The sequence below is a fragment of the Aulonocara sp. 'chitande type north' Nkhata Bay genome, linkage group LG13 (genome assembly GCF_057382095.1).
Source record: "Aulonocara sp. 'chitande type north' Nkhata Bay isolate Kocher_YH1m ecotype deep benthic linkage group LG13, A_spYH_male_GT1.1, whole genome shotgun sequence".
Classification (NCBI taxonomy): domain Eukaryota; kingdom Metazoa; phylum Chordata; class Actinopteri; order Cichliformes; family Cichlidae; genus Aulonocara; species Aulonocara sp. 'chitande type north' Nkhata Bay.
The window spans coordinates 26,438,467-26,456,615 of NC_141356.1; the positions used below are offsets into that span (position 1 = coordinate 26,438,467).

Here is an 18,149-nt window from a genome sequence, read left to right on the forward strand (position 1 = left end):
TATTAGTTTTATTTGCTATAGCAAATAAAAGTGCTCAGACCGCTGATATTCTTGACCCATTGATGAAAAGATTGGTAATGTGGCTGCGTGAGTTACGTGGCACTTCTTGACACCAGCTGTGATCAGCTATAACAGATTAAAAAAAAAAAACTAACTAAAAACAAGGGCTCATTTGGTCTCACTCTACTGCTTCATCTCTTGTTTGCCATGTATGTGGGTGCTTAGTCTTTTTTTATAGCATTTCCGGGACAGATAATATTACAAGGAGCTCCCGTTCTCCTGTGTTTATTTGAGAACCATGAGTCTAGATGGAGGACAGTGCCCTCTAAAGGTCAGTAACAAAGCATGTACAGTTTACTAATATGAATATCTTTTCTATAAACACCATGCAGAAAAGACTGTTATCTTTTGTGGTAATTTGCAGCTAAACCAATTACTAAAACTGACATTTTTCAAAGCAAATGTCTTCAGAGTTTTACTGATGCATGTACCTAATCTAAAGCACACCTTAAAATTAACCCACTGATTTACACCTTTACACAAGTTCTATATTTGATTAGATTAATATTTGACCATGATAATTCTGACAATAAAAGAAATTTGTGAATACTGCTTATATAAAATTAAACTAAAATGCTGTACAAAAGTCTTTTAATTTTATTTCACTGTGAAAATGGGATATACATGTAATTTATTTAAACATAGGCGAACATACATGGAACTACGTTACACAAGGTAAAAACAGTTTATACAAAAGCCAAAGATGAAGGTCAATATTTAGTACAACCACCTTCATTCTTCAGCACAGCCTGAACTCTCATAGGCAAGCTTTGTAGTAATTTCTTTGAGTAGTCCTCAAGAATAACTATCCGGGCTTCTTGAAGGACATTCAAAGCTCTTCTTTAGATGTTGACTGACTTTTCTTCCATTATCTGTCAAAATGATCCAACACTGCTTCAATGTTAAGGTCCGGGCTCTGGGGAGGCCAATCTATGATCGTTCTTTTGTGCATTTTTCCATCCATCTGTGCTTTTACTGCACTGTTTGGGATTATTGTCATGCTGAAAAATGATGCAACTACCAATCTGATGCTTTGTAGATAGTATTGCATGGAGTTTCTGACTGTACCTTTCTGTGTTATTAATTAGAGCAATTTGGACAAGACCATCTCTGATGAGAGCTCACTCTGATGAGTAAATGGATCAACTGAGGGGCCAGATACATCTCTCGTTGAATGTTTTCCTTTTTCTTAAGAACATGACTTTAAGATTTTGTTTACGTGGAGTACACTTTCTTCCTAACATTTTTTTTGTCCAACATTTGTCCAGAATTTTAAAGGACAGTGCATACCATTTGGCAGCACTTTAATGGTGCCAAATAGCACTCTTTTATGCCTGTGAAAATGTGTTTATTTTTGGCATTTTTCATGGTTCCAACTAAATAATTGTGAAAAAAGGATGTGTTTTTGTAATATGCTGCTGGTAACAAAGTGATATTAAAAAAAATTCCAAGAAAGTGGTTCCGTGGAAGCAAAACAAAAATGCATACATGGGTGACACTTAATACAATAAACATTACTTGAGACCAAAAAAATAAATAAATAAATGTGTGAACCAATCTACTTCCTTGGTACTTCACAAGCTGCCTAACGTTTAGCCAAAATATGAAAAAATGTCATTAATCTGTTGCTACAATAGCAAGTCATGGATATTTCCACAAATCCTCTCACTGTTACTTTTCTGCATATTAGAAAGATTATCACTAACACAATAGTACTGTAAACACTGGTGGGTGGACATTTTGTCTGGCGCTGCTTATGGAGACAAGAAATTAATTTAACTTAAAGTTTATTTTCCATATTTGTCCACTTAACAATAAAACAACAATGTGCACACATGCAGCAGTCAAAAAAACAACAAAACGATGAATTTTTTAATATACCAATGCTCCATCTTTCCACAAACTTTCATAAAAATATATCAGCCTGGAAGCTTGTGCCTAAATGTGCCAACAGACAAAAAAAGCGACAAAAACATAACCTCACTGACTGAGGTAAATACACAGTTTGCCTTAAAATCACTGTGAAAGTCTCAAACCTTTTGGAATTAGGAAAAGAGGTCTGGTAAATAGTGCAAATTCAGCATAACATAAGGCAATGGCTGTTAAAGCCTTGAAAACCGATCATCTCTATCAGAATAAACCAGCTGTTGGTGCCGGGTGTGTTCCTTTTCTTTCTTCAATCTCAGTGTCCTCATCAACATGCCCTATGTTGGGAGCAGCCACTTGCTCATCCACTCCCTCAGACTCCAAGGGTGCTTGAGGATCCGTCTCAGGCACTACTTGGTTTAAATTCCCAGGTACCGTTTCTTTTTCCTCTTCTGTTTTGCTTATGTCACTTGGGATACCATCTTCCTCCATTAGCACCTCATCAATATTCATGTCTTCCTCCGTCTCTGCAGTGTTCATATCTTCTTGTTCACCAAATGTCATGCCTTCTTCTGCTGCAATAACATTTGTGTCTTTTTCTGTCTCACCAAGTTTCGTGTCTTCTTCTGGCTCCACCCTGGCATCTTTTTTTCCCTCAGCAACCATGACAGCTTCATTCTGTTCAGTTAAAGTTGTTTCTCCATCTTCCTCTTCATCCCCCTCTACTTCTTCTTCCACCACAGTCTCCTCTTCTGCAGTGTCATCTTCATCCTCCTGCTCCTCCTGGCTGTACCCCAAAGTATCCCCAGGCTGCCAATAATCATACAGTTTATCCTAGAGAAGGGAAAAGACCAGCATAGCCAATAAGATTATAAAATTATCTTTTAAGACACAAAGTAAACACATCCTGTAAAGAAATTATTTAAATAATGTGTGTGAATACTGTACATCGAGAGGCCTTGTCCTCTGAAGGAGCATCTGCCACTTGGTGTAGATCCTCGCCACCAGATCCTTCACCTGGAGAAAGAAGAGGAAGGCAAGAGTTCTCATACAGGTTTATGTAGCACACTAAAAATGTCATTTATCAGAACCTCTGAAAAGAAACTTGCAATGATTTGTTGATATTTCTGATGATTCATATGAATATATTTAATATAAATATAAAGTAGTACAGATGTCTCTGGCATAGAGTTTCAGCAAGTTAAACGGGTTCCTAATCTGGAAATATATTACAACTGTCTATTAGGTCTAGCCTCATCTATACTGTTTGCTAATCTGTGAAATGCTATTAAGCAGTTTTGATATCTTGACTAACAGATCTGTGTACAGTGTTATCTATGAACTGAACTTGAAACATTTAATTTTGGAGAAAAGGCTGCCATTAGGAGGAAAGAGAAAACTCCTAACGCATTAACTGTGGGGTAAGTTTTTCAAATTAGGAACTTAAATACATGGGGGGAAAAGCACCAGATTTACTTGTGATCTCAGGTCAATCTAAAACAAGTTGAATCTGATGACAAAGATGCAAAAATGCTGGCAACCACCAGTGCTTCCCTTCTATGTCCTAGTAGACACACCTATTGTATCAATTTCTAAATCCGATGTCACCTTGTTCTCTGGTATCAATTTGAAGCTTCTATGTTGCCCTGTTTTTGAGTTATCGCATTTAAAAAGTTAAGTGTCTACCCACCTGCTCATAATGTCGATTAAAAAAGCCTTTTACAGCTGAGAGGTAATAACTGATATTCTGTCTGCTTAGTGTTACTGCTAACAAGCTACTGGCGAATGACTAGTCAAGTCATTAACATTCAAAATAGTTTTGAGCAGCATAGGCCTGGACCAGCGGCTCCCATATTTGGTTAAAAGTATTGTAGATTTTATTTTGTGAATTGCAGAAAAACACACACACAAACACACACTTGTTAAATCATGCTTACCTTGCTGCGATAAAGACATTTTTCACTCTCCCTGATGTCACATTTAACATGCGTTTCCAGCTCAGTTGACAAAAACAGCAGCTGCTTCTGAGGGACAGAAAAAAAAGGAAAGGGTTTAAACATTCAATCAAAATCAGGCCAATAACATCTAAAAATCAGATAAGACTGGAAAAAAGAATTTACCTTTTGGTGAGCGGGAAAAAACTGAAAGTTGGATGCTTCATTTGCTAATGTCAGAAGGCTATAGCACAGGTAGTAGGACTGGAAGAAATGATAAAAGGATCTTGGGTCAGAAAAATCATTTTCAAAATGATGTCCAGGTGTTATTATGGATGTAAAACAAGTCAAGGTTGGAACATTTTGCAATTCAGACTGTAACAAAATGATCACCTGCTGGTCTAGTGTGCCCAGGTCTTCTTCTTTATCTTTCTGGTTCATTCCAGAAGAGCTCGTCATGTGTCGGAAAAGGGAGGAAGGTTGCATGCGAGGAAGGTATGGCCTCAGTTCAGAGAGCTAAATACCAAACAAAAACCAAACTCTATTAATTAAATTGATTTACATATTTATTGTGCATATAGGCTTCAAATTCCCCACGACCCTGAGGATGAGTGGATTAATGTACCGGTACATAATTTAAAATTACATGTGAGAAGTGTTTCAAGCGCTGGGTTTAAAGGAAACTGCCAAGGTTACAAGTTAACCCAATTACCTGAAATTCTCTTTCCACAGGTTTGTATTTGCAATTTCCATCCAACAACTTAGAAATCATGCACAGGCTTAGATGTCGGCGCAACTCTCTGTCCAAATAAAACAAACATAAAAAGAACATTTTTCTTTTTAATGGTATGGTATTGTGAAAAAAAAAAAATCAAAAAAATTAATAAATCACAAAATGCTGAAAGTATTTGTTTTCATACTGGCTTTATTTCACTTTTACATGTCTTCATGCTATTCTGTAGCTCAGAGCATAGTAGGTTATAGTGCTGTATTATGGGATGGTAAATCTTGTGAATATCACAAGCAAAACAAGACATGCTGATACATGAAGTATCTAAGCCCTTTCATTTTCACTTCCATCAACTGCTGGCTGACAAATTTCTTAGATTCAGCTGTGTATATAAATGCATAAATAAATCAGAATCAGATAAACACAATAATCAGAAAATCAGTATATCTAGAAATTAAGTATATATGAGTAGATAGTGAAAAAAGAAGAAGGATAAAAAGACTCACTTTCCACGAATGTTGTCAGGCAGGAGATGAACTAATAGGCACATGTTGTGGTGATCATCTGTCAAATCAGTGAGAGCCAGGCAGATTTTTGGCAGCTAAAGACATAAAGCAAGTAAATAAAGTTTTTAAAGCCATACAAGCCAAGAAGCTGAGATTAATAATCTGGAGCTTGGTCGTTTAGTACTTTGTATTTAATGCAAGAATTATGAAACAAATCCTAAAATCTGTTGTTAGTCAATGTAAAGAGTATAAAATGAGAAAACTGAGCTAATTGTTAGAACGTGTTAATATTCTAAAGCAGATTAATTACATGTCTTCATAAGGAACAACCATACTATACACCACTTAGGGGATGATTAAACACAACAGCTACAAGAAAACTGTTTGCTTTAATGTGCCAAACTGAAATGTGAGGAAATAAAGTGCCAGACAATGACATTTATGCACTGACCAGAGCGTCCCAATCCCTGATGTTGTTGACAATTTTACACAGCAGAGGCTCCAGTGCCACACTCGACTCGAGGATGAGACGCGTTTCCAGGCCGATGTGACTCATTACAGTAAGGATCAACAGCAGCTCATTGTCGCTGTATGCACGTGGGCACAGACCCATGCAGTAAGACAGGTACTATAAACAAGATTAAAAAACAAAACAATGAGTGGTGGAGTTGTACTCAATCTGCTAAGCTCTCAAACGTCATCAGCCATTTATTGTCTACTACCTTTAAAACATTACTGCAGTTGTGTTCAGGGAAAGTGGTCTCTTCCTTGTTGTGGGTAGGACTATCACTTTTGATGTAGACGTCCTCCCTGCAGAAACACAGAAAAATTCAACTCCTTTAAATTAAAAAGTGACCAAATAAACAACTTTCAGCTCACGTGTTATAGTTTTATATAGAAGGTAACAAAAGGAATGAGCGAGTCATATGGTGATGACACTCACAGCAGATCTCCTTCTGTGAATGGAGGTTGCAGATTCTCATAAGGGAAGAGTTTAACAAACGGCACTCCCATGTTCATCAGGACCAGCGTCACGTCAGATAAACTGGGAACCCACACTTTAAACTGCTGGTTTCCATATTTCACTGTGGAAGTATTCACACCAAGAACTTCAACACTATGTACATTTTAAAGACAAACTACCAAAAGCTTAGGAAGGACAGCACTGACCTATTTGATAAGCAGCAGTCAATGCAATATCACAGAGGGCCTGTAGCAACTTCTCAGATATCATCCTCTCACTATGGACTGACATCATCTGATGAGATCGACAAAGAATTACTGCCCAAGCTTAAACATTTGTACAACAAACACAGTGCGGGTGTGTGTCAGACCTACCTTGAAAAGGAAACGGGTAACCTGAGCTGGACAGGGTGAGCTAGAGTTATAAGCTTCCTGAAACAATCCGATATTCACATGCAATCGCAGCTGAGCTGGGCTGGACCTGATGTAAAGCAGGAGAGTGTAAGTGGAGAGAAAGATCAAAGTTATTCATTATTTAGGAAAACTAAGAGTTGAAAATGAGTGTGCAAACTTAAATACATCCCTGAGTGCAGTGTGTTGGATAGGACTAACTGTGCTAATTTACCTTTTTACTAAGTGCCTTCAGGTCAAACTGTAGTTTCTCCTGACAAGACCTAACTTGTTGTTCATTACCCTGAGAGTAAAATGTCCTCAGTGAAGTTTATCAGAAGGCTCCATATTAGATTATGAAAAAGGTACGTTGAGGCCTTAGGATATGTACAAAAAAAGCCTTTCGTTCAAAGGTTGTCACGCCACTCTGAAGTACAGTGCACACTTGACAAATCTAATAAACATCAAGCACAGAGTAAAGCTGCTGTAAAAAATATAATAAGCTAAGACCAATGTTCCAGGTCTTAATTTAAACTTGTGTATTTTTTTAATGCTATTGGTATACAAGACAGATTCCTTTCTGTATGTTATTGTCAAAATTTGTTATCAGATTCTTGGTGTTTATGCAGGAAAAGGAAGTATTTGGTTTGGAGTTCCCCCAGACTAATGAGTAATTTATGCAAATAATTTGGTGTTTAAAATTTAAAAAGCCAACACAGAGGGACTCAGAAGAACTTGACACTTCCAAAAATGGCCCTCTACCTGACCTTATTCAAGTTGCTAACTTAGTGCATACTTCAAAAATATCTCCCATGCTTCTGAAGATTCCTCATATCTTTGTTTTTTGGGGGAACAAACAGCATGCACTAGAGTTATCCTACAGTCAAACCGGCTGATAATAAAAGCATCCGTGATGTCCACTGGAGGTCAAAAGCAGTGTTTGAAAAATGTCATTAATATATAAAACTAAAATTAGCACAGAGCCCAGTAATAGTCACACTGAACGAATGCCCATAGCTGCAGTGTTATTGGATGTTTACTTCTTACAGAAAGCTGAACTATCAATAGGGATGCACCAATACAACTTTTTCTGAATTCCATAACCATATCATGGGTTTGGGTATCTGTGATACAGTACTGATTCAATATTCAGTATTAAATTAATAAGCCATATTCCTCACTCTCAGGAAGAGACTGTGAACACATATTAATACTAATAATAATATTATAAATTATCAAAAGTAGCAAGATTAATAAGCGTACCTGAAACCCAAAAAACAACATCATACATAAAGAAAACACACTCTATAAATCTCAGTAAATTACACACGAGCTCACTGCTAACTATATTTTATATAGTTCAACAGACAGACTGTAACACTCCTCCCAACAGTTACACACCGAAGAGTCTCTTGCTCAGCTACAATAAGCACACACAAGCTCTCAAAGGGCCATAAATGATCTTTGAGTGATTCTTAAGGCTACACTTCACTCTCCAGCCAAGAAACAACGAGTCTCATAGAAGCTTCTTATTGATGAGAGCTCTCACTATCTGCTCTGTGTAGCTGTCCTACAATGACCAGTGGTTAGGCTTCCACATGTTCCCTAACCCTCCACATCATACCCTACCATCATCATTCCCACATGCCTACTCCTCCTACCATTATTAACTTCAGTGTTGCTAACTTTGTGCGTTTTTGTTATTGTTTTTTGCAAATAGATCTGGTGACTTTTGGGACCCACTTAACAGTTTATTTTCAAGAGACTGTGAATCCTCTGTTCATGATACACTATGCAGGACTCATAAAACCTCTGTTTAAGTAGAGGTAGATTTACATGGTTGCTGACATAAAATTTCAGTCAGTCAGTCAGAAAATCAACCAGTCTACATGCATTCGACTGGGTCCCTGAGGATGTTCTGTGGGAGGTACTGCAGGAGTATAGGGGTGTCTGACCAGTTGCTACGAGCCATTCAATCCTTAAATAACCATTTCAGGAGCTTGGTCCGTATAGCCGGCAACAAGTCGGACTCATTCTTGGTGGGTTTTGGATCGATTCTGTTTATAATTTTTATGGACAGAATTTCTAGGTGTAATCAAATGGTAGAAGGCTTCCACTTGGGTGGTCTCAAAACCCTGTCTCTGCTTTTCATGACACGGTTCTGTTGGCTTCATCAGGTGGTGGCACTGGAGCAGTATGTAGCCAAGTGTGATGCGGTGGGAATGCAAGTCAGCACAATCAGGCCAATGTCCTCACCCCAAAAAGGGTGGAGTGCTCCCTCCGGGACAGGGACGAGTTACTGCCCCAAGTGGAGGAGTTTAAGTATCTAGTTGGATTATTATAGTTGGATGAGCAGGCGACCATATACCACATGGCTGAGAGCGGCCGGCCTGGGTTCAAGTCCGACCCGTGGCCCTTTGCCGCATGTCTCCCCCTCTCTCTTTCCCTCCGATTTCCTGTCAGCCTTCACTGCATCTATCCAATAAAGAAAAATAAAGTATCTTGGGGTCTTTTTCACGAGTGAGGGGAGTAGGCGATCAACAGACTGGTGCTGCAGCTTTGGATAGTGATGGAAAGAATGAGATCACGGATACAAGCAGCAGAAATGAGCTTTCTCTGAAGGGTGGCTAACCTCTCCCTTAGAGATAAGGTGAGGTGGTCAGCCATCTGAGAGGACCTCAGAATACAGCTGCTTCTCCTCCACATCGAAAGGAGCCAGTTAAGGCAGTTTGGGCATCTGACAAGGACACCTCCTGGGTGAGGTGTTCCAGGCATGTCCAACCAGGAGGAGGCCACGGGGCAGACCCAGGACATGCTGAAGGGCTTATATCTCTTGGCTGGCTTGAGAATACCTCTGTGTTACCCTGGAAAAGCTGAAGGAGGTGGCCAGGGAGAGGGAAGTCTGGGCTTCTCTGCTAAGTTTCTAGCTGAATTGGAAGACCAGTTTACCCTTTAAAGCTGAGGCAACAAAAATGCCCCCAGAGGTTAATTCAATGTAATTTGTCCAATTAGTATTCAAGACAACTTTAAAGAAATTATAGATGAACAATTGTTGCTAATGCAGTATTTGGGCAAAGGTTTAAAATCATCAAAAAATCATGCACTCCAAACAATAATTACTTACATATATCTAATTTTTAGTACAAAAGTACAACAAATGTTGCCCTTTCATTTTTACACACAGAAATTCAGCTCACCACAGAAGAGTTTTTTGTGCTGTTCCCTGTGGATTGACCAGGCACTGCCTGAGCTGTAATGTATCCTGGTCAAAGATCTGACCAAACTTCTCCAGGTTGAACACTTCTTCTCCTGGAGGGACTTCTTTGATTGCAGCAGACATCAATGAATACCGCTGCAAGAATTCCCTGGTAAACAAATTCGAGCAGTTCACAATTTAGCTAACTACAGTGAAAACACGGTTCCCCAGAGACAAAATATAAAGTGGCAGCATGTCTTTGTGTGCCTTACTGTTGTTCGGAAGAAATGCCCTCCTCTCGGTTCTCCTCTGCTTCTTCATATTCAGCTATCTTCAACAGGTCCTCTTCACATGCAGTTAGCAGTTGTCTCTCAATCTCTTTTGATCTAGTGAATAATGCAGAGAGTTTCGTGAAGATGCTGTAGCTCTTGAAATGAAACGGCAGTGAAACTTTATGAACAACTCACTTTTTATTGTTATTTATTTCCTTCAGTATTTGGTCAAGATTGTTCTTGTAATTGCCTGACTTTGTTGTGGATTGAAATGGTTGCTGTGGAAAACAACATGTGATAGTTAACATCCAAATAAAGTTTTACTGTCCTTTAGCTCAGCAAGCTTATTTTTATACAGTAACAACTTTGCGTACAACAAAGACCAAGACATTTTACTTACATTTTTTGACTGAGAGCTCAGACGTCTAGGTGGACTAGGATCTGAGAATGTTCCCTTCTCAGGTGTATCTGGAGGTTTAGTAGCACGCTCCATCATCTCTTCCAAGGAAAGTAGCTGCTCATCATCACTGCTATGGGAGCTTTGGGTTAGATCCACATCTACTGCAAAACTCAGCCCCAAGTCCAGCTCCACATCTATGGGATCCTCTTCATTTATCTGCTTGTTATCACCTTTACTTTCCTGCCCCTTCAGTGGTAGAGACTGACAATAACTGGAGGTAGAAGTCTGTTCAGCAGCAGCACTGTCAGTCTCTACAGCACCTGTACTCACTTTTTTGCAGAGGAGAGATGGATTTTGGTCACCCTTAAGCTGCCTGTGTGAAGAAGGGATGGGGCTGTTTTTGGTGTCCTTATCTCGAGGAGGTGGTATTAAGTTTTCCAGTTTTACCCGTGTTAACGTTACAGTTGGAAAACTGCCTAGTGGATTAGGTAAAGTGGACGATGCTTCAAGAAGAGGACCGGTTATTTTGCAGTTTTGATGTTTCTCACAAGAGGACTCAGTAATTGAGTTGCTGGAGCTTCCTGCGATGCTGGATGAACCTTTCTCTGTTGTTTTGCTTGTTTCCCCATCTATCTTGGGTTTTACAGTCTTATTTGAGGAGCTAACAATGTAAGTCACAGGATCAGGAGTGAAAAGATCATTGGCGTCATAAGAAGCTACAGGTCTTCGTGAACGAGAAGCTTTATTCCGCTCTCCTGTCCGACCAGTCAAAGAGCTCGAATTTGGTTTCGAGGTTGATTTGTGAGGGCTACTGCTGAGTTTTCTGTTTTCTCCTCTGGGATTACTTCTTTTCGGGGTCTTGACAGAGCTACTACTGGAAGAAAAACCAGAGTGGTGACTGCCTAACTCAGCAGGTGAAGAGCTAGTAGTGTCCTTCTGAGGAACATCAGAGTTGAACAAAGTGCTTGATTTATCCCTTTTATTTTTTTGCTCGCTTGTCTTTTTCACACTTCCCTCATTTGGCTTTACATGTGATCTCATTTCCTTTAACTGTGGTACATGACTCTGAGAATAATTTATAAATGATTCCTTTGCACCTGTTGATGTTATTTTCTCTGTACATTCTTTATGCAATGATGACTTGCAGCATGACTGAGAAGATCCAACAGTAGATGACAGCTCTGAGCATGCTGACTGTCCACGTGCCTGTTCTGTAAGTAGATAGCCATCTGTGGTTTTGTGTTGGTTTGCTGACTCTGAAGAATGCATCACTGACGGCTGAGGCGCAAGTGCAGTGGGAACAGTGGGTTTTGTTGTCTCCGTTTTGTTTGAGTTTGCCCCTTGAGTACATGGTTTCTTGGCATTCTCTGAACCATATTCATACTCGCTGCGCCTCTTGTGTGATGAGAAGTTCAAGTCCACTGCTGGAGAAAGGAAAAAAAAAAGATGATATTTTCTTTTGAACAATATTGAGGGTTCATTAATGTCTACAAAATGACCAGAATTTGATAGTTTTAACTTTGTCTTAAAAAGGGTTTTACTATCCACATCAGATAAATGTACCTCAATCTGTTCACAAAAGAATGATAGTCTGCAACTGCAGAAATTTACTGGCAGCTATTCGGATAATAAACTCATCATTTCTTTTAAAGGATAAGGTTATACATTTTATGATTCCAGGCTTTCAAATGTACTATTTTTTTTAGAGTCACAAATAGCAATCAGACAAAACCACATATGCAATGGACACCCCCCCACCCAGGTATTATATTTTACAGCTCAGATGAAAAAGTCTTTTTTTTTTTTAAACATTTAAATCAACCAACAAATCAATCATGAAAATATCTACTGCAGCTCTATATGTCACATGAAAATAAAGAAGAGTAGGTGATATTTTTTGTTTTAAGCATGAAGAAATTCCTAAAGGGACATCTGAAGCACAAATTATAGTGACAACAGATCAGGATTAGGGGATTTTTTAAAAGCCATACTTCTTAAACTTTGAATTCAGGTTTTCAATCCCTGCCACAGGTGTAAAAACTTAAGCACCAAGCCATGCAGTCTACCTTGACAAACATTTGCGAAGGAATGAGTCAACCTAAAGACCTCACTGAATTCAAGCATCTGTTGTAATGGGATGCCACCACTGCAACAAGTCAGGTGGGGATATTTCTTCCCTCCTAGATATTGTATGATCAACTGTAAGTAGGACTATTGCAAAGTGTAGGCGTTTACAAACCAGAGCAACTCAACCACAAAGTGACAGACCACATAAAGTTAGAGAGTGGGTGCTGAGGCACATAGTGCATTAAAGTTGCCAACTCTCAGTAACTTCACAGTTTTAAAAACCTCATCTGACATGAACATCAGGACAAGTACTGTGTGTTTGGAGTGTGATAGTATGGCATAGGTTTTAATGACATGAAAGCATTATGTCATCAAGCAAACTGCCAATAATCAGAGTGATGTAAAGCATGCACCACTGGACCGTGAAACAGTGGAAATATGTTCTTTGGAATAACAAATAACATTTCTCTATCTGGCCGTTGACCAGTTGACCCATTAGACAAGTTTGGATTTGGTGAATGCCAGGTGAAAATTACCTGCCTAACTGCTTTATGCCAAGTGTACATTTTAGAGGACGGGGATAATACTTTATGGGTTGTACAAATGATAATAATAATAACGTTGTTGCAGCATGCCAACCATACAGTCAGCCTAGTACAATTTGTTTTCATCACTTAGGACAGTGGTTCGGAAACTTTTTTTGCTAGGCTCCCCTTTGTTTTACAAGAAAAATGTTCGGACCCCCCGCACAAACACATCCTCCAACCACACACACCCATATTTTGCTCCATTGTGGTTTATTTCACACCTCAAACATTTAGTAAACAATTAAGCAAATGCAAGCAATCTGCAAAAAATTACAGGTAGTAATAAAATAAACTACTAACTCTTTTATGCTACGTTCACACCTACACGGGTATTTTTGAAAACGCACCCGTTTCGTCCACACGTAAACGGTGTTTCGAATCACTGAAAACTGAGATTTTTTAAAACTCCTTTTTTTGTATTTACGTGTGGACGAGGAATACAGAGTTCGTCATGCAACGTCAAAGGTATGTGCCTTTTTTCACGTCACGCTGTGCGCCACGTTGTTTACATGAGATGAATTGCAGAATGACAGATAGAGACAAAATACTGTTAATCTGACTATCTGCAGTTTTTAAACGCTTACATACACACACGCAGTTACTGTCCCTCCATTTACAAAGGCAGAGGCGTCGCGATGTAATTATTTTACGTGTAGTTGTTTTTTTTCTGTGTAATAATGTTCAACATTGCTATCAATACATTTTTCAAAAAATGCCTCTGTGCAAAATGAGTTCAAAAACATAAACAACTGTGAGATACTGTTTGTCCGAGATTTGAACCCAGGGAACAAATCGTGGCAGGATCAGCCTGATATTATTTGTATCCCACTGTAACTTTACTGTATAAAGAGCTAACATCTCCAAAATGTCAGGAGTAGTTAGTTATTATCAGAAGTGTTTGTGAACCAAAAATCAAGAATGTGGGATACTGTTTGTCCGTAATTTGAACAGCCCAGCGCGTGCTCCCCACAATTGGAAAACCAATTCTGCAGGGGAGACCTACCTCGGCACTTGTGCAGGTGAAACCAAAGGGAAGATATGCTTCACCATATTTTCTAGTCTTTGGCTTAGAATGAAGTTGGTTTGGAAACATATTCAGCTATGCTTCATCTTCTGTTTTGCGTTTGTGTGGGCGCCCTGTGCTAGCAGTGTCCAAGCATTTTGCTTTGTTTTTTTCCCCCTTTTCATACCCCCCCACATTACCTGCAGGTCAGTGATATTTTCAGTGTATTGAAGCTACAGGACTTAACAAGCAATACTGCCAAACATAACCTATCTGAAAGTTTAGAATTTACTTTAAATTACAATATTACCTGAAATTAACTTTTCACTTGAAGGTGTTTGCTCCTGTTGCTGGCTCTGCAAAAAAAAAGACAAAAAAAGTTAGTGACCTACTTAAGTGATATTTGAACAGCAATAACATTGTGGCTATGCAATTTATCTTATAAAAAACAAAACAAGTGACAACCAGTTCAGAAATTATTTCTTTAAATAAACAGACTTAATAAATAGCTAGTAAATGCACTTTAACTTATTTAAAGCTGTTTTCTGCATGCCCTCTGGTGCTAAACTTTTCTAGACAATACCCAATTAACTTGTATGAGAAAGAAACAAATAATCAAACCAGCTGAATCAGGAAAAAAAACAACTGTCTTTAACCTGCCAGCTCCATTTTATAAAGTCAATTATAAAATTATAATAATAGCCAGTTTGTCTTATGGAAACTGAGTGCTCAGTTTTCTTTCCATGCTCTGCCACCCCTCGCCTAAACCAAATGTAATATTTATATACGTAATATAAATATATAATATTTACAGTAATAAGAACCAAAGAGATGCAGACAATCTCCTGTTGTGTGCTACATGTGAGATTGGGTTACACCAGCCCATATCAAAAAAATCTAATCTCTTGACAATGTCCACAGTTCATGTGTGAAAACAGCTAAATACCTTCCAACTATTGCCAGTTTCATAAATTTTAATCATAGTTAGTCTCAGTATTGATTTTGTTCACAAATATTTTAATATCTGATTCAGGTTTAAAAAAATAGATATTATGGTGGTGTTGCAAACTCAAAAGGTGGCAAAAAATTCTCCCTGTTTGTAAGTCAACAGGTGCTCTTAAATTGCCTTACTTCTGTGTTAAATAACATACAGTAACATGTTAATAAGACATGTCTTCCTACTGTCTTCCTTAAAAACCATTTTAAATTTAGAAATTGCTAAATAGTAAGATGAAAAAAGGGCAATTAAGTCTGTTTATAATGCTAAATCATTGATTTAAAAAAAAAAAAAAAAAAAATCATGTTGCCGAGGCTGGCTATGTCATCTTCTATCCTCAATCCAACCAAGTAATGAAAAGCTCTTAGCCTGACCAGCCTGGCATAAGACTGGAAAGGTAGAAAGCATTCATCATGATTTCAAAACTCGAAATAAACTTTGTGTTATTAAATATATAAAAACTTTACCTGGGAAGAGGCTACAGAGATATGCATGATGGGTAAACGACTACTGTCGGATGAGTGGGGTTTTGGATGGAGATGGTAGCCCTGCGAGGGCCAATGGCTGATATTAGGATACCAGCCTTTTGAGTATGAAGGGGACTGTGGGTGAACTTCATTGGGTGCTCTGTAGTTGAATGATGGGGTTGTAACACTCACAGATGGTCTGTGCAGCTGGACCGTAGGTATAGAATATTCCACATCACTGGACTGAGCCTAACAAAACGTTAAGAACCACATCAACTCAGCATAACTAATCATATTTATCATAAAAACACTCAACCAGAACAAAATCTGAGTTTCTCCTAAAACCGTATGAAAAAAGATGAAACAATACCTTATCTGATTCTTGTCTTTGTGTTGTTACAGTTTTACTTTCTGAGCTGGATGAAGAAGCCTTGAATTCAGTCGCTTGATCTCGGCCTATGTGGGAAGATGGCGATTGGTTGATAGCCACTGGAAGCAAAAATGTGTCAAAAGATCCTGGCTGATGGCCTCCTGGTATTGGGGGATTTAATGACATCCTAATGGTACCTGGATTGTTTGGCACAAGCCCTGGAGGTTGACCAAAGTGTTCTGGAGGACCCAACCTTTCCTTTGGCATAAAATAAGGTCTTTCCACGGGGGAACCAAGATTAAGTGAATTGCTTGAATTAAATCCTGATGAATGGATTAGTCCTGGGGGATGATGATTTTGCCAGTGTGGACCAATTCTGTCCCTGTAGCACACCTCAGGTGCCTGAATTGGCAACATTCTCCTCGGTGGTGGATTAGAAAGCCGGTTAGGGACCCGAGAAGGCTTCATTGGAGTCTCCTGGTGAAAAGATGTGTTGGATAGGGAGCGCTGCTCAACAACAAGGTCCTTTACTAAGGTAAAAAGGAAATATGATGCATGCATTATGGTCTTTTGAAGAACCTGTTACATTACACCTTACCCATTTACTGTACTTACTAAGGATTATCCATCTGTTTTTTGGGGTTTTTTTTAATTACAGGTCTGAATTTGTTTTAAGAGAAAAGTAATGACTAGCTTACCCTCTTGTGTTAAGCTTTTACAAGAGTGCCAAAAAGATCTCCCTCTGACAAACTTATTTTTCTCAATTCTGACTCTTTGGTTGGCTCAGTTGTTGATTTAACTGCTCATTGACAGTCCCACAGCATGAAACTGCACAATAAGTGAGACTATATAATAAAACAAACAAACAAAAACTTACATCATAAACATTACAGTCGAGTGCTTTATTGCACAGTAAGTAAAAGCATACACATGAGAGGCAAAGTCTCAAGGAGCAGGTAAAAGTAAAAATTTTTAATGAAAATTAACACTCGACCTGTCACTTCGACTCACCTTTACTTCTCGGTGAGAAGCAAGCTCCAAGTGGGCTGCAAAAAAGACAGAGAAATGGGAACTCAACATGTTTCTATTAACGTTTGAAGTTAGCCCGGTCACCAAGCCGACGACAATGACGCAACTTCAGTTTTTGTTTTATTTTTCTCCCCACACACAAAAAAATGAGAAAAAGAAGACGTCCAACAAAGCACGAGTTAACCTTCCACAGACAAAACGAGGGAGGCACTTGCTAGAGAATTTCTGTTTGGCTAATGGCTACCAATCACGGCATGCTATTTGAGGTGACAACATGAGATCAAATAGTTTCACGCTTTGACATGTCGTGATGTTGTTTTGACATAAAAATGTCTTATCGCCTGAAATTAACATAACCTAGCAGTGTCGCTTGAGAACCTCAGTCCCAAACAGACGTCAACAAACTGGCTAGCCGTTAAATATTATTACCTGTCAATATGCTAGGAGCTAGAGAAAAAGAAAGCTAAATATGACAGCGTTATTCATTAGCATCAGTTCCTTGCGTCGTGTTGGACTCGCTTTAAGAAGAAACAAAGCCATCTATGAACGTTTTATTTTAGAACCTACATAAACGTCTTTCTGTAGCTAGCTAGCGAATAATAAAATGCATAATAAATACTAGCATGTCGTTTGAGGAAGTAATGTTTAGCTAGCTGGCTAACGCGCGTGCAAATGACCAGTTAGCAGTTATTCATACCGAGTGTCTCCTTAGTTTTCTGTTGCTTTCCTCATTTTGAGGACTGGGAAGTCTGTTTGCAACTACATACGGCGGCAATAACACGTTACTGGTGATTCCCGGTGCCACAAACATCCTCTCCCGCTTGCAACCGCTTAGACGACACGAACTGCATCATGGAACTTGGAGTTCAAAAGTATTTCACTTTAAAGGAATTCTTTCTGTAGATGTTCAAACTATTTCCCCAAGTCTTTGGGGAAATAGTTTGGGGCTTCCGAAATAAGATAAGATAAGATAAGATAGAACTTTATTAATCCCTCGGGTGGGTTCCTCTGGGAAATTCGACTTCCAAAAAAAAAGCACAGCAACGACCGAAGTTACAGTTACAGAATTGTTATATATATATATATATATATATATATATATATATATACACATACATACATACATACATACATACAGTGGGGCAAAAAAGTATTTAGTCAGCCACCGATTGTGCAAGTTCCCCCACTTAAAATGATGACAGAGGTCAGTAATTTGCACCAGAGGTACACTTCAACTGTGAGAGACAGAATGTGAAAAAAAAAAATCCATGAATTCACATGGTAGGATTTGTAAAGAATTTATTCGTAAATT

The 18,149-nt window shown here is 38.7% G+C and overlaps 1 protein-coding gene across 7 annotated transcripts; it reads right to left on the bottom strand.

The window, feature by feature from the left end:
• Positions 1-1,830: 1,830 nt before the first annotated feature.
• slf2 (SMC5/6 complex localization factor 2) lies at positions 1,831-17,742 on the bottom strand. 7 transcript variants are annotated; one of them, XM_086259517.1, is made up of 22 exons: positions 17,535-17,742; positions 16,820-16,854; positions 16,006-16,338; positions 15,809-15,894; positions 15,439-15,687; positions 14,285-14,330; positions 10,318-11,741; positions 10,113-10,195; positions 9,918-10,031; positions 9,647-9,814; positions 6,435-6,540; positions 6,267-6,354; positions 6,040-6,181; positions 5,819-5,906; positions 5,548-5,724; positions 5,097-5,191; positions 4,573-4,660; positions 4,254-4,376; positions 4,047-4,124; positions 3,864-3,950; positions 2,875-2,943; positions 1,831-2,760 (listed from the first exon to the last, which is right to left on the bottom strand). In XM_086259517.1, the coding sequence occupies exons 3-22, from the start codon at positions 16,274-16,276 to the stop codon at positions 2,191-2,193; spliced, it is 4,152 nt and encodes a 1,383-aa protein (XP_086115643.1). In that variant the 5' UTR covers positions 16,277-16,338; positions 16,820-16,854; positions 17,535-17,742; the 3' UTR covers positions 1,831-2,190. The 7 variants fall into 7 exon arrangements, with proteins under 7 accessions (XP_086115643.1, XP_086115641.1, XP_086115642.1 ...); XM_086259515.1 differs by having other exon boundaries at positions 15,809-16,285; XM_086259516.1 differs by having other exon boundaries at positions 10,318-11,738; positions 15,809-16,338.
• Positions 17,743-18,149: the final 407 nt, after the last annotated feature.

What these genes read in the sequence shown, in the direction of transcription:
- slf2 (XM_086259515.1), bottom strand. Translation starts at nt 16,276, where the DNA reads ATGAAGCCTTCTCGGGTCCCTAACCGGCTTTCTAATCCACCACCGAGG. An exon ending in TCTCTGTAGCCTCTTCCCAG is followed by an intron (nt 14,331 to 15,438) that starts GTAAAGTTTTTA and finishes TTTTTTTTGCAG; the next exon opens with AGCCAGCAACAGGAGCAAAC. An exon ending in GAAATAAATAACAATAAAAA is followed by an intron (nt 10,032 to 10,112) that starts GTGAGTTGTTCA and finishes ATTATTCACTAG; the next exon opens with ATCAAAAGAGATTGAGAGAC.